The sequence below is a fragment of the Watersipora subatra genome, chromosome 11 (genome assembly GCF_963576615.1).
Source record: "Watersipora subatra chromosome 11, tzWatSuba1.1, whole genome shotgun sequence".
NCBI lineage: Eukaryota > Metazoa > Bryozoa > Gymnolaemata > Cheilostomatida > Watersiporidae > Watersipora > Watersipora subatra.
The window spans coordinates 34,075,005-34,102,124 of NC_088718.1; the positions used below are offsets into that span (position 1 = coordinate 34,075,005).

A 27,120-nucleotide genomic window follows, 5' to 3' on the forward strand; every position below is an offset into this window, starting at 1 on the left:
CACGCTTCTTCCCTGTCATTAGACACGCTTCTTCCCTGTCATTAGACACGTACCCAACCTAATTTTGAACAGCTGGTAAGTCATCATTGACTACTTGACTTGATGGGCTTTGTACTTAATGACCTCCCATATACTCTCGACACATTAGTCATAACTTATAATAAACTTTCATGGGTAGCAAAATCGTAAATGATACAGAATTTGAAGCGAACATGAGTCAATACACAAACCGGCTATAGGAAATCAATTGATTCTTCAGAAGATTGCGTCAGTCTACCCCAAACCTTCAAAATAAATATATTGATATATATATATATATATATATATATATAACAATAACCAATAAATAGATTTAAGAATTCAAGCAATTTATGTTTACACAAATTCTGTACCATTCACTATCCCACTACCTACTTTCGCCTTGAAATTCTAGAAAATTAGAGATGCGAGCTTGCAAGGTGGTTTTTGATGTATCACTAAATGCCCAAAGATGCGAAAGGCCAGTTACGGAAACTACATCACTCGGTTTTCCCGTCAGGTCTGCTTCAGATTTGTTTTAAAAAGGTTGGCTGAAAATGAGAGTATAAGCAAATCGAGAAGTTTCCAGCCAGGAAGAGATGATTTAAAAATTAAAATGAAGAAAAAATAGAATTAGCTCTAATATAAGATCAGAATTTTTTTTTCAAGAATGTTTTATTAAGCTGAATTCAGTTATATTAAATTTATACTTTAAGTTTGTTTATGCGATGCCACAAAAGTGTAGCGTACCAAGCGTGTTGCATCAGGTCTCTCTCTCTCACAATCATTAGTGCTATGATTCTCTGAAAGGTAAGAACTCCATACGGTATGCTACTGTATGGACTGCTGCATACTGCCGCTACTCAAAATTATGTTGTACATAATACTGCTACATTTTAATGCAGACCATAACCTTTACATAGGTATTTGTAGCCTTGGGGGCATGGGTATAGAGCATGAATAGATAAAATCATGTATTTTTTCATTGTAATATCTCTTATTGGTAGTTTTTTAGAGGATGGCAACACAATAATTTATCTTTAGTTAATTTATATAAAAAACATTTTTGAGATAGGACTTTAAGAAAATTAACTTGCGAGCTTTTGTCCCAGAATGCATTTTGCTCTCATATCAGACATGACTGTACAGTAGGCGCTGCTAAAATGAGATGATCAGTTCTAGGAACGTTTACATGATAAGGATTTTTCATTATAAGAATGTTAACATACATGTAAATTGTCTAAACCATTTCAGGACCTTTCCAAACTCGCTCATGTGAGAATCCGACTTAAATTCTTTTGAATGTATTGGCGGTGCCTTAACTGTATTATTGGTTTTCATCGACAACTTTTCATGATCAACCTCATTGGTTTAATAGACCATGATTGTGGTAATTTGACAATAATTTGATGAAGAGCGCATAGTTTGACGCGACAGCGACTTACAACAATTGACTAAGAAAAAATAGTTTCACTATAAAAAAGCGATAGTACCTTTTCGTCATCTATTCGTTCTTAAGAGCTCAAGATTGCAACTCCAACTCGTGACATTCAGATGCACCGACCAATAGCCTTAAAGTATTTATCAACAATTGCACTGCTATATGTACCTATTCTCTGTTCCGTTGTCACTTCAGACAAATTATCACAAGAGTCAGAATGTCATGGAAATTGTATGTATTATATGTATAATGCTTTATGTACAGTGTTGGGAAAAAATCTTTGTCTGCCTGTTTAAGTAAGTGTAGCACTGCAATAAATTCATCATAATTTGAAATATTTTGCACCGCATACATAAAACCTTGTATCAAAACAATCCTAATGAGCTGAAAAATAGAAATAACTAGATTTTAAAATTGCCAAATATCTTCTATTGTATCAACCGCTGCCTACTAATTCACACTGCATACCAGAAAATATGTCATCGCAAATTTCGTTATTATCTCTTCTTTAATTATTTTCTAAATTGAAAATAACAGTCTTGTACTGTTATGGGCCCAGAAAAAAGCCATCGGGGTTGTTTTGCATTTTAATATTTTATCTGGTAGCCTTTGCAGACTATAACCATTCTGCAGCCTTAGGCATGCTGTGAACAAGCCTCACGAGCGCTTGAGTGTTCATAATCTGAAACCAGCAATCATGTTGGACAGCTGGTTTTTTCAAACGCCTTGATCGTGGTAGATCTTTGGTGGTTTGATGCTGCATTCATTTCTTTACCACTTAATTTTCTTTAGATTGAAATACTCTAAGCTTCTTCACTATTTTTCTATTGCTCAGATTGCCCATCGTATGCAGGCGAATGATGAGGTCGTTGACACATTTCTTATCCATGGTTGATGTTGACGCTGGTATGAATTCTGGGATCTCTAGCTGTTCCTCTTTTAACAAGCAAAACTGTAAACCTTTGCTGCACATGCTGCCAACAGGATCTTTATTGTTGTGATAATATTCCACTTGAAAATTAATAATGTCATATTGCGTTTGAAAATGAGTTAATAAGCACTGATTCACATTGATTGGCCTATAAATGATTATTGATCCCTGATTAACCGTAATTTTATTACTGATGGTGTCAACAAGATCTAATGTTAATTTACTTTTAAATGATGCATGGTTTGTCAGGGTTTAATCCCTCTACATGACTACTACAACAAATTTACCTAAAATGGGCAGTGAGGTTTGAGGTGGACAAATACTTTTTGACACCCCTGTATGTCGCTTTCTTTTCTCGCAGGTGTGGCGAGACAGACTAACACTCAAATCAAACTTTAGAACTCGCCCGATGATACACTTTAAGTTATATGGAGTTTTTTACGCGGTACGAAGCAGAAACTTCACAAAATTGCCCGACTTTTTCTAGAATTTATGCTATAGGAGGTATACGTTATAGGAGCATCTACTTTACTCTAAAAGACCATGTGAGTTTGTGAGGTACAAATATCATGTTTAAAGTGTGCAATAGCTCCCATGTAGGATACTTTTGCTCCCTCATCATTAATTGAACGTGAAAGTTTATTGTGTATTATCTAATTTTTATCACTTTTAGCCTTGCTTGTCCTCTAGCGCAAAGCCGACCTATTGCTCCTAGATGTGACTCTGGCACTTATGGAATAAAAGTGCAAGCTGAGTTATCAGTAAAGATTTTGACAGAACTGTTCATGAAGTGAGTGTGAGAGTGCTTTAATTTCAATGCTGTAGTTTATCCCATTTTCTTTCCACTTAACATGGAATGTTTGATTAGTACGATATTTTAGGCAGTTTGAGGCCGCTTGTTTTTGGGACAATGTTTAATTATGGCTGCTGATGTACTGGCGGTTAAGACATTTGAAAAGCTGATAATGGTGTTTTTATAAAACCCGACAACAAATTCAGAGTAATTTTTTGCTTTGTAGCATATTTGACTCAATAGAACAAGTGTTATCGCTGAAGCATTCTCTTAAGGTGAAAACAAATTAGGCGATATTTAGAGCGATATTGCGTTAGAGCTAATCTGTTAGAGCTAATCTGCGTTAAAATTCACTCAGCGTGTTCATGCAGAGCGATAAAGCTAGAATTTCTCTACACAACTTTATTGCTAACGAGATGCATTTCGATTGGTTAGTTCTTACCAGAATGTAATTTTACGGCGGGTAATTATTTCTTACCGATGTTCAACAACGTACATCAGCTCCAATTTTCTATTTTGTTACGAAACATCTTCAGAACGAACACTCAATTGTTCATGAATTTAACAATAGCACTCCCAGTTCTGTCCATCATAACAAAATTTAAAAAAAAACTAGTTGAAAACCAACATCCGGAGTCAATCGTTGCGCCGGTTGACCATCTTGAGAATGGTAAATATTTAATATATTAAATATGAAAAACCACTACAAAATAAAATATGTATAAAAAATTGTAAAAACAATACAGCTAAAAATACAAGAATCGTTTTTCTTTTGTCTTCTTGTAGTGTAGGCAGTGTACACTCATTGAAAGGGAGATAGGTTTAATAACAAATGTGGAGGTTGTTTATGTTGTAGCCTAGACGACGACATTTTGACTGGCCTAAATTTATCAACAACTCCGAAAAAACTAATGATACGGATTTTTATTGGCAGTTTGTGAGCGTGCCCATTATATCATTTTGCTAGTAAATCGCTTGAGTGTGTTTATGCACGCACCAGCGATATCTTCGCCCTCATGACGCTTGCAATAAAATCGCCTAGTGTGTTTGGACCTTAAAAGCTCCTTGCTATATTTTCACAAAAGGCGAATATACCTAAACCTATACATATACTGATAAGGTAACTTACCTCCTCAAATAAAGTTGGTGTTCATTAAAAAGATGGCGCTCGATTTTCAAAGCAATCTCCTGATGTGGTCCCAAATAGCGGTGCCAATCAAATCAAGGTGCATTCAAATATAGGTTTAACGGTAGCTCACTTTCAACATTTTTTCCAATACCAAATTGAAGGTGGTCATAGACTCTGTGCATAAAGTCCTCATCAACTTATTTTTTTATACAATGTTAAAATCTTTGTTCTTTTGTAGAAGTTGTTTAATCTGGAGAACGAAGATGAGCTCACCACGCAGAACTATTGTTCTTTAATCATGTTCTCACAGAACTAATCATATTGGCCTACAAGTGTTTTGAAAAACTGAAGGGTAAGTTGATGAGTCCTCTACTTTTTGTAGTCCTAATCTTCTGATAATTAAATTGGGCTTTGATGACTAAAGTGAGCTCTGGAGACTGCAGTCATTACATTGGGTAGTTGGCTACACTAAAATACTATAGCACTGACAATCCGCAAAAACAGTAAAACAATAGTTATGAAGCAAAATAACCATGTATGGAGTGGCATGTACAATTGATATTTAAATTGTACAAATACAATATCAAAGTATTAAAATATTAACCATTTTTTAAAGATTGAATGTATTTCTTAATGAGTGTAGCCTGGGTTTTCCGAATGGAAAAAGTATAAAACACAATCAGATTTTGGTCTAGTCCATTAACTGAGTGCGTACAACAGGCTGCGCAGTGCAGCTCAGCACAATGTACGCTTATAACCAAGAGCAATGCGCTAAAAAATATTTGTACAAAACATTTCTTATTAGTGAGTAGGCAATTAGTTAGCCGGTCATATGTGTACCTAATAGGAAAAAACCAATCGCCATCCTGCATCTAACTAATAGAAAACATGTTAACAGCCAACAGCGACCAAAGTTTTTTGAGAATCATTATTTTTGTTTTTACAGTTTATTATTGCAATAAACAGCTGTGTTAGACCTTTACAGCTACCAAGGTTTTAGAAATGGGCAATAAATAAACCTTTGGAAAATGGACTACTGATTGCTACCTATTGTATCAGCAAAAGAGGATGAGAACCTGACCAAGCTCATACTGCAACACACTTTTTAGATTTTTTGTCGGTAACATTAGGCGTAAAACCTTCTGCTGATTAATGTGTATGTTAAAAAACTCTGATAGGCGGTGTGGTTCATAAATAGGGTCATCTTAATCTGAGGGCACACTTCATTGGTGAAAATTAGGTCTTTATTAAGAGCCATCACATGTAGGACAAATTAATGTACCAAAGTCTGTTCTATTCTAATAAAAAGTGTATTACGTTATTCAATAGAAAAATGATATGGTAATGATGCTACTACTACCAGGCACAATAGCCTTTTAGCTTTTACTTTGAAACAATGTTTATTTACCCTTTATGGCCACAATGTTTGCGCTTTAATTCTGGAATTGTCTGTTTGTGTAATAATGTTCTATCTACCAATCTTTCATACAAATAAAAGTGTCCTCAAGAACCCTGGCCATCATTTTTAGCTGTTTTTTTATGAAATCTAGAGGCATTTGAAACGTTCTCTCTTCCAACAGCGTCCATAATTTTTTAACCTTGTCTTAGCATTTTACAACATATTGAAGGGTAAAGTAACAATTTGTTCAAAACTTCATGAACTTGTAGTATGGCTCTTACTCTGTTTTTTTTACACTAAGCCTGCTTATAAAAATGCTGATGAAATGCAGTTGCATTTAAGTTCTGCATAAATTGTCTAAATTGTTTTTTATCACGGCTTCATTAACAAATTAAAGACTTGGTAAATTTTGATCTTGCAGCCATTTTTCCTAATTGTGCACACAGTATGATGCTCAATTACAACAAGGCATGAAGTAAATGTAATACGAAGCAGTTTTTGCACTGATTTCTTATGTCTTATTTTTATGTTGAAGCTGTTTCAGTGTGAACTCTTAAACTACCAATAGTACAGCTCGTTTGGCAATGTGTTTCTGTATGGCCAAGTGCTGCATGATGCGGCTTTAGCAAGCTTTTGTACAAATTGTTTCCGATTACTGATTAATTAGTAAATTATCTTATTACATCTATACCTGATTGAAAAAAGCTATTATTTGCATATGTTGAGCAAATAAGAATGCGTTTACAACCTGAGCATAGTTTTGCTTTGCAAAAACTTGTTTTATGAAATCTTCTTACTGATGACCAGTAATTTCAGAAGCAATACAGCCATAAATGGTTACTAACTTCAGATCTATAGACTGAGCAACTTTATTGAGCAATAGTACTAATGAGAGTAATTATGTTCATCAGATTAATTAACATGTAAACTAATAATATTCATAAATCATCCGACTAGAGTTTTGTGCTTACCTCACAGTAATTTCAAAATGGACGAAAAGTGGTCCCTCTCACTCGACAACTCGTTGGTAATATTTTTGGGGGCATGAACTAACATAAAAACTTATGCTGACAAACTTGCTATAAAAATATTGTTAATAAACAATTGGGGTGTAAAGTTATAACCATTTATACACTCTTTTAGAAATTAAGTTTCACGAAACACTTATGTCGCGGTAGAGAGATCCATTTGGTAGTAAAGGAGTTGAAGTTATCAGCAGGTAGATCATATGGGTTGCGGTCACAGAAAACATGGTTAAGTCGCAAATCACGAAGTTGAGTTATTCGACTTTGAAGTTGCACCAACTGAACTTATAATATTGGTAACAAATTTTGTAACCTGTAGGTCTGGACCAATCAAATAATGATCTTTCTGAATCTGAAGTCAGTTTAGCCAATAAAAGTATTTTACCATCGAAAAAAAACTTAAAACCGTTGCTATGCTAAACAAGAAGTACTGAAAAATGGTGTCCGCTAAAAATAATTGTTTCTTTTTTGCCGATTTTAAAGGTAACTTTGACATTTTGGATGTTTGTAATGAGTACTTTGGTATTCTAACTGATGTCAAAAGCAGTGAAAGTAAAGGGAGTTATGGTGATATTTTCCTAACGATTCTTACAAGATTACTACAATATTTAATAATAAGAATAATTATTCAATTTTTATAAAATTATAATCAGATTTAGTTATGAGAATAATTATTCGAGTTTGCAAGGTCGAAGTACATAGTGACCGATGGTGTGCAATATGTTACTGTTGTTAATTTTCTAAAGATTTGGTTGATGATTTGGGTGTGCCCAATATCGCGATACAATCAAGCTGTTTTTAATATCTGCAAAAATAAGTAATACACTTTCTTATAAATATACAGCTATTTTTTTGACAACCAGCTAAAATCTGTTTAGATTTCTAAATTCAGCATAGTTTTTTGGATCCAAGTACAGAAATCTAGATAAATATCACAATATCTTGATATTGGTTGCTATGTCGTTTTGAAATGTAAACAAAACTTTACATTGGTTTTCGTTTCTCAAACTTTAATACCAGTTCTCTTGGAACTATGTTTTTGCACTAATGGTAAACGTGCTTCAGTTTTTTGACCATATAATCTGCTGTAATTAGGCTAGAATCAAAATTGTGTTTGCTAAATCTTGTAATCCCGACTTACCATGAATTCTGTGATCATGACACATATTAATAGTTAATGCACTGTTTGGAACTTATAGTGCTATTGTAGAACTACAATAAAAAATATGTCATCACTAACAGAAATTAACTACCAGTTTTGATTTTGTATAGGTGTCTTGTTTTCTATTACAGATTTTAATGTGTTTGCAGGACAAAATGAAGCAACTGCAAGAGGTTTATTATAGAATTTATTTCAAATTATGTTCTTATGATAGAACTTTCCGTAACAAACTTTCATTTGGCTAATACTTGTATCCATTTTTGACTAAAATAAGTCGAACCAATTTGTTTCACTCCTACTACCTGCCCTAAATTGGTGCAAATGGTCATCAGAAATGTGCTTTCTTTGCGCTGCTAAAATGGCCCATTAAATGTACTTTAATTTGATGAAAACTCAAATATTGGTTAATTATTGGCCTTTCCAAAATACCGTAAAATACTCATCTGATTTGCATGTACGACTTAGCTGCCCAAGTTGTCAATGCATGGTACTGGAGCTTGTTATCATTTTGCTTGTTGAAGGTTGACTTGCAACAAAATTTCATTATGGTTATTTGGTATCAAAAGATTCACCATGGCTTTCTCTGCTGTGTTGTGTGTGCAAAATATGGAGAACTGTGATTACAAGCTCTTAAAAGCTAAAAAAGAAACAGTTAATCTCCGCGATCCTGAAACCGCCGTAGATTGGAATCAATTCATTTCTCTGACATAGTAAAATGATTTGGTTATTGTTTTGACACGTGATCTTCTCACATGAATTGTAAGTTCTGTAAAAGGCTCAATATAAAACTTCTTGTAGCACTAATTTATGACATAAACTTTGGGTTTCGCCAAAGAGCTCTTACCAAATATAGATGCTCGCTAGTTTACAATTTTGTTTTGGGTTGATCTAATCGTCTAGTCGCAATCTGATCATGTGACCCATGCTTCCTGCCAAACAGCGCGCATAATTTCAGCAGCATATTTTGACTATCACAGGTGACCAACAGGCTTGTCATGCTTATCAGATGATGATATGCATTCCTTCGAGCTAAGGTTAAAAATTAAACCATTTTTTACGGTAGGTTTTGAGATATCAGTGCTCAAAGTGACATCAATACAGTGATGAGGAAACAGATGCTTGAGGACAATAGACATCGTTTCATTGAATGCGTGAAGTGTAATTGTGAAAATATTTGAATTAATGAGGTTGCATGAAAGTGTAAACAGAAGCCATCTTGTTGAGCTACGTTCCATTTGACCCATGTTTGGAACGGGATTCTAATCTTCGGCAATTTCGTGATGGCGGCGATTAACTTTTCGCTTTTGAGCTTTTAAGAGCATGTTATCACATTTCTACATATATTGCACATGCAACACAACAGAGTAAGACATGGTGAATTTTTTGATACCAAATAACTGTAGCGTGAATTTTGTTGCAAGTCAACCTTTAAGCATTAGTAATCTTTTAGAAAAATGACAAGATTTTCTTTTGGAAACATACCTTTCAAGCAACAACGGTATGCGAGTGCCACTGTACGTAATTTTGATTAATATTCTTAAACTTCATAATCATTCTTAGTATTGACTAAGTATTATTGCATGTTTATAGTTGTCATGTTCTTGCATTCTGGTTGCCTGTCCACTGATGATAGCACTTGTACAGACTATATGTAAGCATAGTGTCTGGGATAGGAACTGAAACTCACAGTTAAAACCTATGGTGACCAGCTCTAAACTTTACTTTGCAATAATATCTAAAAGCCAAGTCCAGATCAGGGTCAGACTACTGACTATCAATTTTACGAATGAGTAATTGCTTTTGAAATACCACTTCAATATTCGAAGTCCTTTTTTTTTAATAGAATATGAATAAGTTTTTACATTGCTTAACTCGCGTTTTTCTATTGCCTACAAATCACAATGGTGACAAATATCAAAGCTGGGATTGAGAGTCATAAGCTAAAATATCAGATGCACTTCTGCTTGCTCAGTTTTTTCCTTTTTTTGCAGCAAGCAATGAGCTTTCAATTGATTAGCTATGAAAAGAGTTTAATTTAAATCGGAAAATCATTCATTCAAAAAATGTGATATTTCTATTTTGTTATTACTAATTGCAGGGTGTTGCTATAACATGTTCTGCACCCACTCTGGTGCTAGACAAGTTATCTAAAGAATTGGCGATTCAAGGTTACAAAAGCTTACATATTTGGGAAGGTTTCTGGTCAGAGGAGAGCGGACAAAGGAACTTAGTGAAGGTAAATTAGAGTGTCAAAACACCAAAATATTGAGTGACATAGAATGAACCTTGGTGAAAAACAATATTTTTTTAGATGTATTTTACAAATATTGAGATGAAAAATTTTGTGCTAGTCCGAAAATTTCAATAATTTGTATTTGGACGATGTATCTAATAGTATGCAACAAGCTATAGCTTTTTTTAACTCTGAATGACACTCGTATTGCTTTACTTGCATTTTTGTACCATTTACAATCTCTGTTTGTGAGAAATGTACCTTTTGTTCCAAATCCTGTTCGGCCTGTCATAGCTGTTTTTTGCAGTCACCATTCAATTTTCGGGATTAACGGGGACCAGGGTCTTTTGTGGACAGTGAAAACCCACAAAATAAAAAGTAATGTTTTTAGGTATATACATTAATAAGCCAAACTTTAAGGCCAAAACACTTGCATTGTTTCATAAGCATAATGTATTTGTTTCCTATGTGAAAAGTAAACTTAAGTTCCTTTCATTGACTTTTAGGTCATATTCTAACTTAAATCCAAGTATTTTAACTCAAATTATGAATTTTTTGTAGTATGGGCATAGGTCAGATTTTTATCTGGTTGGAATAGCTGTACAGCAAATTTTGCTATAATGTACATGTATACCTATTATAACGCAAATTCCTCTCAATGTAAATAATTTATGTAAAGCTTTTGTTTGACCAACATAAGTAATGCCATATAGGGTAAAGTGTCAAGTTGGTGAAAGTTCCCAAAATTATTAACAAAATTTTCATAGTTGTCCTTAAAAATATCGCTTACATTCTTGCCAAACTTGAGCAATGATGAGATGCATAGGGTTCGCTATTATAGATACCAATACATTGTTAAACTAGTTTGTCATTAGAGATTGTCATTTTTGTCAAAAATATGTAAAATGATTCGCCTCGCAAGAAATCAGAAATATTTGAAGGGGATCTATCATTGAAAGATTTGGAGTGTTAATACAGACGGTTCCCTACTTACGAACATTCGAGTTACACACAACGGTACATACGAACAGGTCTGCGCGTATATTCATCGATAATACCGACGGTATTACCGACTTATTAGCGGCAGAAAGAGGCGCTACATAGAAGCATCACCCAGCATCCACCTTCCTCTGCCCAGTTCGTTGCAGGGTATTAGTGTGTGAACGTATCTCCAGTGCGTAAAGAACTTTTTTATTTTTCCTGTATGTATTGTAAAGGAGTTTGCCGACCTTTACTTGGCACGATCTAGACTAATAAATAAAAAGAAGAGAGTGTGTGTAGTTTCATTCAGCTTTTTTATTAGCGAAGGAAATTTCACTATTCGAGGAGCGTACATCTATCTGCTCTGCTCAAATAAATGAGAGCGCTCCGTTATATTCAGTAATATCAACTGTTCCGTCCTAGCGGCAAACGGTGAGAACACCGGCTAACAAGGTGAATAAATAGGATCGCTAGCGAGTTGGTATGACAACAATAAAAGTGACGATAAATGATAGTGTTATAACATGATATCAGATATAACAATAGCATAACGAGTGAAACAACGGTATAATAAAAGGACGACACATAAAAAAGGACAACAAAGATAAGTTCTAGCATAACGATTAAAACAACGATATAATAAAAAAGGACAACACATACGATCAATAAGAAATGCTGTGTCATGGCCCGGCGTCCACCACAGTATTCTCTCCATTTTATTAAAAAGTTTTTTCAGTACAAACCAATTTACAGGTTACTTATACAAGCCTTAAACATACTAATATAAACCTTCAATATACTTATATACATGTAGGCGGCCTTAAGCATAAGGTATAATACAAAATATAGCACTGAAGCAACTTACGACCAAATTCACTGTACAAACAATTGTTCGGAACGTAACTCGTTCGTAGGTTGGAGACCGTCTGTATACCAAGCTGAATGTCATGATATCTAGTCTCATCAAAATCTATCTTGCTCCCAAGCTCTTCCCGACGATGGATAAATGATAAGTCATACAGACACTGATTTTACTTTGTTAGCTAGCCGCAACAAGTATCAGCCTGTCTTTTGTGGCTTTTATTCACCTCACCTTCTGTTTTATCTCCAAATTCATGTTTACTACCTTCAAAACTGAATGTTTTTTAATTGTCAAATCAGTTGATATGAGCATCAGAGTTAAATTTTTTGCTGACCTAGAATTTATTTTGGTCATCTCAAATAGTCTACGAAGATGAACTGTTATAAACGAGTGCATTTGCACAGACATGCTAATGGCAAAGAGTAGCTTTATCATATAAGCAGAGACTAAATGGTGTAAACAAAAGCTGAAAATCTGTTTTAATAGAAACTTCTAAACTATTTAAAGAATTTCAATAATGTCTATATAATTAATGATTAATGTATAATCCTAAATATTTAGGATTTGTTTGGAGTGCACGAGAGGACAACTCTGCTTTGCAGAGTAACCTGGCAGTAACCCTATGCTTAATTTGTACATGTATGCATTGCAGTGAAAGGCATATTCATACACACCAACCTTACAGTGTTAAAGGCCAACTGAATGAAAAGGGACTTTTATACAATTCATAGTCAATCTGTGCATGGAAAAAATTGACCGTGTAGACAGTTAGGAATTTTACTCAGCTCAAGATTTTGAATCAACTTGGCTTGTACCAACAAATACCCTGGCAGTGTAGAGTGCTGTAAAAGATTATCAGTTGCAATAATTATGCATTCAAATATTGCAAATTATTACAAGGTTAATTAGCATAGTTTTTGTAGTGTCAGTCTATCAAGGTAAATGTTGCAAGTTCAAATCCAGCGGGATGCAATATTTTTCGATTATCCAACGGTGGCTTTATATGGACAGACACGGTTCTCATCACAGTACAGGCTGAATGTGTAAAATGTTGTAGATTTTGGTGCATTTTGCTTAAAAATAAGAGGAATGGTAACGCTGTAATTATTAGTTTGTAAAATAAAGCTTTTCTTAACCCAACTATTCATTACATTTTATATTTAAAAGATACCATTCTTACCTAATAGTTTGACAAAAAAGCTTTAGCTTAAAAGAAAGCATTAATGATAATGTTTGTTGTTTTTTACTTTTATTGAGTTAACTTGTGTTAACAACATCGAAACAAGAATTTTTTAAGGCTTACTAGGTTAATTTTTTTTTAGGCATAACATCAACATAGTGAGAACTGCAATCTCTTTAGGGCAAACATAATTATGCAGAGTTTCAGTAGGAAAGCATCTTCTGTGTGACCTACATTTAGTACAGCCACCAATATAGCTAGCTGCAAAAGCCTACTCTTCAAGTTTCTGGCCAATCTCCTAAGCGTTCTAAAACAACATGATGGAGCACACTTTTTAGTCAGTAGTGTTTTAAAGCTGGTTTGATATCTTGGGAAAGTCTGTAAAATGAGTAGTGTTCAACATTCTCCTAATTTTTAACTATACTAACAGGTTAATAACTGGTTTCTTTGCAGGTAGAGCAGCATATTTACCAGTGGAGGCAAAGTGGTCTAGATTACCTAACCTTCAAACAACAAGTTGATGTTCAATTTCCAAAAAGGCATCAAGTGACTGGAATGACATCCAACCTTAAAGTTCTTTCTGTAGCTGGGCGTGTCTACAATCAACAAAGTTCTCTTGCGAATCGCTTCTAAGATCTCTAGCTAAAATCATATTTTAAACGTTGTGCAGAGCCATTAGTTACAGCTACCACAACTTCACACATTATACTCGAGGTGCCAGGAGATGGTCGCACAATTTGCAAGACAATTATAGAGTTCAGTGTTTTGAAGCTCTAGAGCTTTATTTGACAGAAATAAAATAGTCCACTTTTGTTGATAAATGTTTTACGGTATTCTTGTGAATGCTTTGATTTTTAATCTTTTGGTAATGTAACAGCTGTTTGGCCTGCTTTTGATAGGTTGCTCCATTTGCACTAAAGACTTTTAGATTTATACAAACTCATTGTGTTTTAAGAATATTTTATTTGTCACCGTTGCACTCACTTGAGCAATTTGTTTGACGTACTTATATTGAGCTTTCCTTTTCTGTAAACTCAACTCCTTGACGGGGTTGCTTAAAGAGTCAATTTTTTTCCTTTTGAGTAAGTTTGGGCTTTTTTAAAGAAATATGCTGACCAATGTTGATAAATGCGAGTTAGATATACATGCATGCAATCTGCACAGTGTGTTCAATGTTACTGCATGGTTTCATCGAAAGCTCTTATCTGAAACCTTTTATAATCCAAAGGGCCCCACATATGCTATATTTCCCAGTTTTGCCTCAGTAGCAATGAATTGACTAAATCAAATTTTATAAGTAATAAATGTGGCCACAGGTATGCAAATCTCCCATGTTTGACATTTATGTTTTAAAAATTGGGTGTCTCTGACTCTACCAGGCATATTTGGCAGCATGAATATATGCACTGTTTTAATTAATATACGTTTTAAAAGTTTTCTATTTGACAACTAGGATGGTTTCAATACCAATTACTTGATGTCAATACCATCCTAGCATTTATTGCAACTTATTACAACTTTTTTTAAATGGACAAAGTGCTTGTTTTTGCCATGCATGCCCACTAACAAGCTATTAAGGGAAAGCATAAGTTTTCAATTTTATGAATAATATGTATGATAAACTTTAGATCAAAGCACACACAGATGTGCCTGCAAATCGGTTTTCTTAGGTTCTGTTGGCAAAATCCCTGAAATGGGGTTTCAGGGATTAGTTTGCCTTTTTAACCAATTGATAGAAAATTAAATGATGCAATAAAGGTTCATTACAAGTAAAAAGAACCAAACTAAATATCATAGTTAGCTAAATTTATATAAAAAGAAAAAGTAGAGCTTGGAACTAGGACTATCTAATTCAAGATATAAAAACATAATAGGAGGCCCTGAATTTAATGAGAAGATAACTTCTCTTGCAAAAGAGAAGACAACTCAGAATTTTGTATAAAAATTTTCAAATTTTACGCTAATGGGAGGTCCTCCATTTCAAACTACAGAGCCTCCTAACCTGCAAAATTTTCCAAAATGTTGAACTCTCCGGCAAAATTTATGCAAAATGCAAAATAGATACGTATGCGATCAGCATGACGAGTAGAGTTGTTTAAGCATGTTTCTAGCGAAGCCTCCTATCAGAAGCCTCCTATTATCCAAAAGCCCTATATCGTGGATATATTTTTCAAAGTGGCCTCCTATTCAATCTAATTTGACTATATATATATATATATATATATATATATATATATATATATATATATATATATATGTATATATATATATATTTCAACACAGCCTGATGAATGAGAAAGTCATGAAACTGACAGTAGCTGAGAAAAAAGATAAGTATTGCTTTTAAATAATTTATTAGTATATAGCTTTTATATATATATATATATGTATATATATTTTCACACATCTTTAAGACAGATAACTACAGTCATGTACTTTTGCACATGACTGTAATTATCTGTCTTAAAGATGTGTGAAGATATTTTGCTAAAGTTTGTGGGTAGGGCAGGGCCTTAAACCCGACCTCCAAGTACAAAAATATTAACAAAGAACAGAACCTAAAGCAAATTTACGCCTTGCTTTTATAAATGTAACAGCTATAACTATTGTTTATATGCAAATACGAGGTCTGATCTATAAGTTCCAGTAACGGAGCTATAACTCAAATGCATTGCTTCAACTCACCAATCTAGTTGGTCCTTTTTAAAGTGCTCTCCTTAGATACTGATACACTTGCTAAACTTCTTTTGGTGTGATGCCATGCAATGCTGAAAGTCAGAAGAATATTTGGGTGTATGCAAAAGTGTGTCCTCCTTAGTGTGTGTGTGCTCCTTAGTGTGTGTGTGCTCCTTAGTGTGTGTGTGTGCGTGCGTGCGTGCGTGTGTGTATGTGTGCATGCGTGTGTTGTGTGTGCATGCGTGTGTTGAGTGTGCATGAACGACAACATATGTGTTATTTAACTGATCAGTTGTAGATATGAGAAGTTAGTAGAAAAACTTTATACTAATGCGATGGTTAGCAGAGTCAAATTCCCTTATAGTTTATAGAGAATACTTGTCACTATTACAATCCTGTTTTAAAAACGTTTAGTCTAGAAAACTTTGTCGTTCTGACTCTAGCCTTTCCTTTGTAACTGCAACGGTAGCGCAATGTCATTGTAGCCCTTGGTGAAGGATTTGAGCTCATAGACACAAAGGCTTTGCTAACACAAAAACATTTCTACAGCCTGACAAGATATGAAACGAATATAAGCTGCTCTATCGGTCATCAAATGTGTATTGGTAATTATATCGGTAAGTCATTCCAAATGTGTTTCTCATATATTCCATTTAAGTATGCTTTATTCTTTTTGTAAAAGTGCTTTTGTATTCCAGTTGTGAGTGTTAATTTATTTATTATGCAAAATGTAAAATTATGTTAATTTATTGTGATTGTGCAAAGGTTGTTGAAGGAGTATTCCTAACAACAAGTCAGTCTGTCAATAACTAGGAATTTCCATGAACACATGTTTGTCAGAACTACTGGTTGAGAAACCAGATGCATGTTGATAGTAGAAAAAGCATAAGGTAGGGAGTGCTTTCCATGAAGGAAGGCTATTGGTGAACCACTTTTTTTGCAGGATCACATGACACCCACGTCTTTGCACTGTCAAAGCCTCTGAATGAGACACTTCTAGTTGAGAAGTTAGACTATCCCATTAACATGTACCAAGCTGAGAATGGTGAGTGCTTCACTTTAAGTATTGAGTATGGCTGTGTAGAGCTGCAAGTATAACTGCCTATAATGCCATTTTAGTTATTCACAACCAGATAAACACACATACAACATTTAAGGTCTGAGTCACTGGAGACTCGAGATTTATAGTAAAATTTACTATAATAATAAAACAATTTTTTTTTCCAACCGTCGGCTGATGAAGTAGTAATTCCCCATTATTATCGTCCCAGGCTTAGATGATAAACATAACATAAATCACTAATTAATTTTTGTGCATCCAGGTACTTATTAGTCCACAACCCGGTACCAGCTCATGTCGTAGGGGTTGGGGACCACTGTTGTAAAAAAGCTTAGATTCCGACCAGTCTATGACTCTACCTAGTTGAAAATCTATGTGTTTTACATTTTGACACAAACTTTATATGTCTTTGCTATAACCAGTGGTTAAAGATTTAAGTTGAAATATATTTTTCTACAATTATAATCGTAACGCAAAGACAAGTGTGAAACATGATTGAAGCTAGTCTACTGTCTATGGGCAAGTGGTGCCTTTGTATGTGAGTCTTTCATGTAAACACTTTGATGCATACTCAAGTAAGTGACAAGAGCTGTAAAGTCCAGAGCAACGTATGTTCAAAACCAACTCCATTTTGGTTTCTTTTTCTAAGACCAAGTTTGAAGTTCACAAACAAAACGTCACAATATTTTAATGGCTTCTAGTTAATTTTGAATTTTCATGAATATCTGTGGTTCAATGTAAACAAGAGGATGGGCCTAATAGAATATACTGACATTGGCTTATACAACGGTATAGAACTAAGGCTTTGAACCACAATCTTGCATATACAAACAGATTTCCTCATCTCAGACCGTATTAACAGCATTCTTCAACTAAGAAAGCACTTAGGATAGCCCAATTCCTTTTGAATTGAGTATCTTTGAAAGCTGTAAGTTTGTAGAAGTCAATGAGAAAAACAGAAATCAAATGAACTAAAAAGTTTTTATCAAACTCTTTTAAAAAAGTGATGGTTTAAAAGTAACCAAAGAAACGTAATGGTTGCAGTACTACAAGTCTGATGCAGCGTGCATATTTCTTAAGTATAAAAAGCAAATAAATTTAGTGTAAAACTTTTGTTGCTGTGGTAAAAAAACTTTCTAGCTTGATTTACATGTATTCTAGAGCTTTCCTTAAAGAGACTTTCAATCAGTGTGTCATTATTAACTAATGTTCTGTCAGCTGCCATTTTTCTATTTCCCAGTCAGCTAAAGGTGTCAACAATATCTTGGCAATATTTTGATAACTACTGGCCTAATTACTTTAAGACCTTCCGATTATACATACCTCCTATTATGCAAAAAAAAACCAAAGTTTCATAATTCGATATTAATTGGAGGTACAAAAAAAGCAAAAATAAACTAGGCAACCCAGTTTACCAAACTGTAGGAAGTGATGGCAAAACGTTTTCCTGAATTATCTTGAGCTCAGGTCCGCAAAGTGTTCAAACTCCATTCCTTTTCCTTGCTCAGCTGGCCGAAATTCGACATCCGATGTGCTCAGAGAGTATGGTTCGCTCGGCTACCCAGCCTCGGTAATGGCTCGGCTACAATATTGGGGTGCAAGCCAGCCAGCCAGCATTAGAACTTAGCGTTTCACCTGGGAGGTCAACATTTAGTTGCACGCACAATCAGCCGAGCATTCAGAAAACAGCTAGCTCAGCTAACAGGACGAACTCGACATCAGACATCGACATCGAACTCGATGGCTCGAACATCAAGGCTAAACTCGGGTCAGGCCAAACACGTTATAACTTTTGTACTGAAGCCTAGTCACATACAAAATACCAACGAAGCTTGAAGAAGGTGGAGCTCACAGCGTACATAAGGAGCCCAGATGAGCCAAGGAAGGTGGAGATCCCTGGCAATATCTGCATGCTGTTCATTGTATGCACCACTTCGAATTATTGCTTGTGCGCTTACATATATTGTTGAATATATATCTCTTATTGCCTTGCACTCAGTGGTTTTGATTCTTGTAGAACAGTAAAGAGAACAGGACAGTTTCCTTTACAATATTATTATATATTATGTATTAAACTGTATATACATTGCCTATAATGTATAGTACATATATTATATTGCAGTAACAGTGATAATTTCTTGCCTGTAGTGTTGATGTTCACCGAAGCCGTAGAGCTCAATTATTTGAAACCACAGCATTCAGTCACCGTTACATTTGAGTAAAACTAATTCTATCTTGAGATGATAAACTCTTGGTCAACAGTTCGATATTTTAGCTGTAGCAACCATTTCACTCGCCGACTCTTTGCAAAAAGCACATATGTATGAACCACAGGCTATTGTTAAAAAAGCACAATTTGAGTAAAAATGCAACAAAAATTTCAATCCTTCTAACTTTAATTTATTAATACTACGGCAATACGGAACAGCTAGGAACTTGTTTTGTCAACACTAAAAATGTTTAGTACTTTAGCCATTACCTTATTTTTCAGATTTTCAAACCAAAATATTTGTCCAGTAAGGGGAAATTCTGAGCAGTAACATACAATAGTAAATTAGTACCGATTACAGAGGAAAACATGATAAAGGGGAATGTTAACAACTTACTGAGTCTGACCTCATATTAGCCATAACGTTTTTGTCGTCTGAGCGCTCAATTCTCAACGCTTCAATTTTTGTTTGAGTAAGATATTTAGGTTAAAGTACTGTACAAAGCTTTGATGCATGGCAATTGCAATCTGTAGATGAAGCGGATATTGGTGAACTGGTTTTTAAGGGCTAATATTTAGTCGAGCCAATGTCTAGTAAAGCGCACTCCCCTGCCAGGACACTAGTACACATAAAAATGTTTCCTATAACAAGACATAAATATGTAAAACACATGCAACTTTTGTACCTACAGCTCGCATGATATTCTTAAACAAGCATTACTAAAATAAGATATATTTAATGAGAAGCCTTATATCTAGAACACAACTTTTTATTTAGAAAAAACTGTGCAAACCAATAAAAATAATTTCTCATATCGTATGCAAACACTTCACTATTTTGAATTATTATGACTTTTGTATGTAGCCTTTGTTTTATGCATAAGGTGTTACATTTTTTTTGACAAATTTATTTGCCGTATATTCTTCTTAAATGTTGGTTTTTAAAAACATACTTTTGGCTTTGCTTTACCTTTCATTTCTTCTGTTTTTAATCGAATAAATGTTTAGGTTTAAAAAGTATATCCATAGCAACATGAAAAGTATATGTTTAATCTGATTGCTTTTGCTAAAGTTCACTTTCAATTGCCTGATTACTACTGTTTGTTTACTTGTTGATTATTTATTTATTTTTTAATTTATTTTTTTACCAACATAATTGTGTAGCAAACTTTACTGCAAACCTTGCTAGTGCCATGAGTTGCTCCGTTTCAAACTTATTTGCATTGAAATTTAATATTATTTTCTCCTAGATAAATTAATCATTAGAAATTTTTGCCAATTCAGTTTATGCTTTAATAAAAAGTTGATAGAAAAAAGGGGACAAAATATTAGTATTACTTTTGAGAGGTAACAAACTAGTTTATTGATTGTAGAATGTGTTTGTGATGAATACTGTGATATACATCTTGGGGTAAAAGAGTAGCGCACTGCTGACATCACCAACATTACAACTCTTCAATTTTAATTGTAGGAATGATATACACCATGAAAAATCACTTCGGTTTTAAAGTATCGAATCCATGTCGGGTTTTGAAAACTTACCACCATCACTGTTCTGCTGTACACGGACCACCTCCTGGCAGCAACTATACTATATATAGCCTTGGCTGGAAGGCAAAGGAAATACGCTCGGGTCTGGCATGGCCCAGTGTACTCTGAACAAGTCTCTAAGGGTACACTAATTCTATCCTAACTCTGAACAGTTTATATCATTAGTACTTTTGTTATGGTTCAAGTCTAACATTTTTTTTATTTCAACAAAGTAATTCAATGACTTTTATGACTAATATTTCATTCGTAAATCATTATGATACTATAGTGCCTCATAGTGTCAACTACTCTAATTCCTGTTGTTACTTGTTCCGTTATGTAACTATAATATTTTTTTAAATATGTAAAACTAGTAAAATACGCCAAGAATACTTTGTACAAATGTTCAATATATTTTGTTGGTTACTAGACTATATATGTATATAATACATGGAAATTGGATTTTCCAAGTTTTCTTATTGCAGCAGCTCTTTTATGTTTATTAGAAGCTTTTTAAGATAGTGGTTACTGTCTACATGAGTAAGTGTACAGCCTTCTGTTTTCTAATTTACTTTAATATGTACTTTAATATTACTAATCTACTTTGTTTTCAATCTTTAAGCAACCAATGACCTTTTTACTTATTTTCCAAAAACTAAGATTTGTTGATGTGAAAGTTCCAGTAATAAAAGACCAAAAGCAAACATTATCTAGAACACTTGGTTTTGTCTTATTTACTTGACCAGAAACAAAACAACTGTCAGATTGGAATTCAATTAATTCTTTGAGAAAGCCAGGTCGCTCCACGTTATAGACAAGTGTGCGAAATTATTTTGCATGTTTGGCAGCTGAATCTAAAAAGCGCTCTCAGATTGGTCACTGGCAAGGTAAACATCTGTTTGCTTCTTAAAATATTGCTATTGCAAAGACACATAAAATAGCCAGATTCATATTTGCTTTTAAAAAGTTTGTTAGTAGATACAAACAGGCTATAGCAAACAACATTTACAATTACCATTAATGAAATGCAATGTGGTATTAGTTGCTTGATTTGTAATGCATAGTCACCAGGTACCAAATTTGGAATGATAATGTTTGCCTCTCTCTCCCTCTCTCTCCCTCTCTCTCTCTCTCCCTCTCTCTCTCCCTCTCCCCCTCTCTCTCTCTCTTCTCTCTCTCTCTCTCTCTCTCTCTCTCTCTCTCTCTCTCTCTCTCTCTCTCTCTCTCTCTCTCTCTCTCTCTCTCTCTCTCTCTCTCTCTCTCTCTCTCTCTTCCTCTCTCTCTCTCTCCCTTCCTCTCTCTCTCTCTCCCTCTCTCCCTCTCCCTCTCTCCCTCTCTCCCTCCCTCTCTCTCCCTCTCCCCCTCTCTCTCTCCCTCCCTCCCTCTCTCTCCCTCTCTTCCTCTCTCTCCCTCCCTCCCTCCCTCCCTCTCTCTCTCTCTCTCCCTTTCTGCCTTTTTCCCTTTCTCCTTCTCTTACTCTCTGTCAGTCATTTTGACAGTGACTGTCTTGTGGGTTAGGCTTTATCACTGACTTTCACGCAGTTCTTTTTTCTCTTTTTTTGTCATTAGCTTGGGTTCAGTTCCCTTCACTTCATGTTACACTTAGCTACATGTTTGTACCTCAGCCTGGGTCTACCCTGATTCATCTTTTCTTCATAGAATTGTGAATATAATATTTGTCTTGGAACATTTTATGTCAATAATTATTATGTACAGTGCACCCTCGAGATACAATGTTAATTTGTTCCAGGGTTGGCATCGTATGGTGAAAAATTTGTATATCGGGGTATAAAGACCATTGTAATTATACAATGCAAACACTCCCTGGTAAAAATCGTCAATTTTGTTTATAAAAATGTGTACATATTGACAATTAGCAACAAAATAGTATGTTAACTTTAGTAATTATAGTTACCTACAGTAACTGTATTGTATTTAGTGTATTTTAATGGATATGATCTGCAATAAAACGCAAAATTATAACGTGTGTACCAAATGTAGTACGTACGGTAAGGAGTTCTTGCCTTCAAAAGGTACGCATAACATAAACTTTGAATTCACTTCAAGTAAGTTTACATACCTGCCAACTCTCACGCGTTGGGCGTGAGACTCACGCAATCACCTCAAAGAAAAAATGAAAATGCGTGAGAAATGCGTGAGATTTTTGCCCCAATTTCCAAAATTTTATATATGCTGTCATTGATACATCAATTGCCCCAAAAGTAAATCTCACGCATTGCCCCACTCTTGGTTTGGCAGGTCTGTAAGTTTAGCTTGCTAAGCCTACACTTAAAACTAAGTTTTAGTATGTATTTTGAACTATTTTACTGAATTTCAACTTTTTATTACGAAATTTTATCTTTCAGCAGTTCCTATCTTCACTTTCACTATAAACTTTAGCCTATCTGGTTGAAATCTTTTTCGACCTAAATCAATAAGGCCGAGCGATGCAGTTATAGAAAGCGGCCTCTTGCCCACTTGACCATTTAATGGCTACCGAAAATAAAAATATATTTTCTAAACTGGACGTACATACCTTTGGTGTAACGTAGCTGGTAATGTAGCGGGTAAAGCAGAGAAGAGACAAAAACGTATCAATGTTAATTATGGTGCTGTACACTTGAAAATGAATTTAAAACGTAAAGAATTGGAATTTTTTAGCACACTAAAAGAAGTTGTCCATTCCTGTCCAATTTTTCTACGAAAAAATTGATGGTGCAATGCAGAAAATTGCTAGCTAGTGCTTGTAAAAGGATCCAGAGAATGTGGTACAGTAGTTTGTCTTGTATGAAATGTGCACAAGAATCAATGTAACCATACATACAAAATTTGTACGTATTTATACCCTATGGGGAGACAGGGCTTTAGCAAGTTTCAGAAAGTAATGTGGATGCGTCAACTATCTTGAGTAGCTAGTTATATGAGTTACATACATACATACGATGAATTGTATTCACGTAGAAGATAACAAGCCCATATGCAAAGACATGGTTAAACAAGAAAATATAACATAAAATCAAAAGGAAACAAATAAAATCAATAAAATATGAAAAACATGCCACACAAGAGATAAATAATATATATTATACATGCATTGTTTTAATGTACCAGTCCACATCAGTAAATTAAACACTTGAAACATTTCTGCCAATGTGGGATTTTCTGTATCTTCTAAATCCTCGCCTTTACAAAATGGTTGCTCCTTTTGAATGCTGATCGCGTGCATGACCTAGCTCGTTCAAATCTTCAGTCGGAAGCTCTTTCTTGTGCTTGCTTTAATGGAGCTTGTTTTAATAAAAATTGCAAATGTTGATTGGTTGCGATCATATTCCTTGACAATGTTAATAATACGGGTCCCTTCTTTTTATTAACGACATCCAACTTTGTTGACATAGAAATCCTTTTTCCTTCGTTTTGTAACGTTTGTATCAGTCTCAGATTCCATAGATAACGAATTAAATGTAGATAGTTGTAGTTATATACGTATGCTGACTTGAATGTTTATAGTAAAAGCTATAATAACGCTACAAATGAATATTTGCTCTAGCTTGTGTATTTTACACGAAATTTTCCACGCGGACATGAGAGAAGTCGATCATCGTGTCTCTTCTAAACGTTCTAAGAATGTTTTCGGCAAACTATATTTCGATGTCTTTTTTATTTCGACGTGTGTTATGAGCACACCGACGGCCAAATTTTAACTCGGGCGAAACTTGTTTCAAATTCGTATGGTGAAATAAAATTCGTATAGCGAGGTGAAGATATCACAATATTTGACTTCGTAAGGTGAAAAAATCGTTTATCAGGGTAATCGTATCTCGAGGGTGCACTGTATTTATATAATTGATGCAAATTTAATAAAGTTCGCTAAGCTCTGCACTTAGACTCTGCACGTTAGACTTTGAGTAACGCCCCTGAGTTTAGCTCTTGCTTATATTTTACTTGAATTCATGTTCCCAAATGAAAGATGCAAATGGAACATTAATGCATTTCACTGCATTTGACCGCAGTCACATTTTACCGCTGCAATAATGACATATAAATTGACAAATTTATTTGTCACTTGAAAATGTAACATATTATGATTATTACACATATTATATTATGCATGAAACAAAAGTTACATACAAGACTTAAACCAATTTTAAATAGTGAAGTCTTTGTATACAATACGAGAAAATATTTTCATTTGCTCACATTTATTATTCTTGATAAAAAGTAGTGTTCTAGATATTAGGTTTCTCATTAAATATATCTTACTTTAATAATGTTTGTTTAAGGATGTCATGTGAGCTGTAGGTACAAAATTTGCATGTATTTTAAATATTTATGTCTTCATATAAGAAACGATTTGATTTCTACTAGTGCCTTGGCAGGCAAGTGTACTCTACTAGAAATTGGCTGGACCAGACATTAGCCCGTAAAACCAGTTCATCAATATCTGTTTTATGTACAGATTGCATTTGTCATGCTTCAAAGCTTTATACAGTTCTTTAATCTAAATATCTTACTCAACAAAAATAGATGACAGACGACAAAAATGTTTTGTCTAATGTGAAGTCGGACTCAGTAATTTGCTAGCATTAAGTTATGGTAAGTATATTAGTACATTAGTACAGATGACAGGTGGAAAACAGCTGATAAAGTGCGAAGGTACAGCCACACGCTGCTTTTTTCGTTGGCTCTGACCGGAATCATGAAATAAACAAAAAACACCAAACTATTCGACCGAAATTTACAGAAATGTCAGAGCTGTGCATGCACACCAAAATTCTCGACAAAGCGCTTTCATTGGCTAAACAAATTATTAGCGAGAGCGATTTTGGCAGCTTTCACAATTGGTATCAAAGACACGTATTACCACTGACAATAAAAGTACCAGTGCAATTCAACATAATAAATACAATGCAACTGCCTAAATTGCGCTATTGTTGGTTTTTCATTGTTCAGACACCATGGCTACAAATCCTCTTCTTTTTTAATATTACAAATTTATTTTTTAGCAGCAAAAGTTCCATTGTAGAAAGAGATGCCAACTTTAGCGCAATCCAGTCAGTCTCGTCATATTCACTATGGTAAATTGTGTTATCATCTTTCTTGCGTGTCGCATTACGTGCCTTGAATTATATAAATCGCGAAAGCTGCTAGATTTGTTCTAGCTAATAATTGGTTTAGCCAATTAAAACCGTTTTGTTGATGACTTTGGAGTGCATGCTCAGCTCTGACGATTCTGCAAGTTTCGGCCGGATAATTCAGTGCTTTTCATCCATTTTGTGATTTCGGTCAAAACCAACAAAACAGTCGGCACGTGTGGCCAAACGTTTATATTTTATCATGTTTTTCACCTGTCATCTATACTAATGTACGTAGTATTATGCTTTGCTGTACAAAATTGCCCTACGCCCAATATATATTAAGCTTTGTAAGCCCAAAAAATAGGGTAGTAGCTCAAGTGCTAAACATTTCTAGTGTTAACCAAAGAGAACATTTCTAGCTGCCCGGTATTGCTGTTATATTAGTAAGTTTAGGTTCCAAAAGATTAACATTTTCGTTGCATTTTCACTCAAGTTATGTTTCTTAACAGTAGCTTGCACTTCCATACCTTATAGAAAAACATGGGGCAAGACCTTACCAATCAATACTACCCTACAGGATGAAAATATTCGATGGATATAAAAATTTGTGATTTCGCGAACAGTCAATTCCGGGAATTATTAAATTCCGCGAATAGTTAGTTCTATTTTTAATCACAAGGGCGAATAACTACTGCCTCAAATTTAAAAACTAGTTGCTAGGCATAAATACTAAATGTAGCTGAGTTTTAAAGCCTTTTTAAAATAATCGTCGGGGCTTTGAGTTAACCCCATTGCTAATGCATCACATTTCTTTACAAAATTATTCAAGGTTGTCACAAGATATGCAGAATGGTGTCATCGCAAAAATAGCCGCTAGGCAGAAGCACTTAACGTAGCTGAGTTCAAAAACTTTTTTAAAATCATTGCCAGGGCTTCGAGTTAACCCCATTGCCAATGCATCAAACTTATTTACAAAATTATTCAAGGTTTTCACAAGTTATTCAGCATGGTGTCGTCATCACAAAAAACTCTCCTACAGTCTTTTTACATTAAAATCAACTCCATCGACCTCTAATATCGAAGTTGAGGACGATAATTATTGTGATCTGGACATTATGGTATGTATTTGATTTTCGGTGCAGATACACTCTTCCATAATTAACTGTGTTATTTAATTCTTTTGTTTAAAAACTGATCGCTTTCATTAAATACTTCAGCTATTGTTTTTGTACTTCCCTTTACACTTATTAATATATTTCTATTTTTTGTGTTTACTGCAGAGTGACAATGAAACAGAACCTATTCTGATTATGAATCTAGAGACAAGTAGTAATATTCACAAAGGCAGGAATATTTGTAGAGAAGCAAACATTCAACCTAGACCCTTCATCAACAACAACTCCTTGATATCGCTGC

The 27,120-nt window shown here is 34.5% G+C and overlaps 1 protein-coding gene and 1 long non-coding RNA gene across 2 annotated transcripts in view; both read left to right on the forward strand.

Annotated features, from left to right (window-relative positions):
- LOC137408147 (uncharacterized) overlaps positions 1–21,338 on the forward strand; it is a 59,773-nt gene extending 38,435 nt beyond the window's left edge. Inside the window, exons 7-9 of the mRNA XM_068094539.1 lie at positions 16,316–16,447; positions 16,774–16,875; positions 20,571–21,338. Of these exons, the coding sequence (XP_067950640.1) occupies positions 16,316–16,447; positions 16,774–16,875; positions 20,571–20,758 (422 nt within the window). The 3' untranslated portion in view covers positions 20,759–21,338. The remainder of the gene's footprint in view (positions 1–16,315; positions 16,448–16,773; positions 16,876–20,570) is intronic.
- LOC137408148 (uncharacterized) lies at positions 26–13,921 on the forward strand. The gene is made up of 5 exons (XR_010980040.1): positions 26–75; positions 3,064–3,180; positions 4,551–4,664; positions 9,997–10,134; positions 13,608–13,921. It is a non-coding gene; the product is annotated as an uncharacterized lncRNA (long non-coding RNA).
- Positions 21,339–27,120: the final 5,782 nt, after the last annotated feature.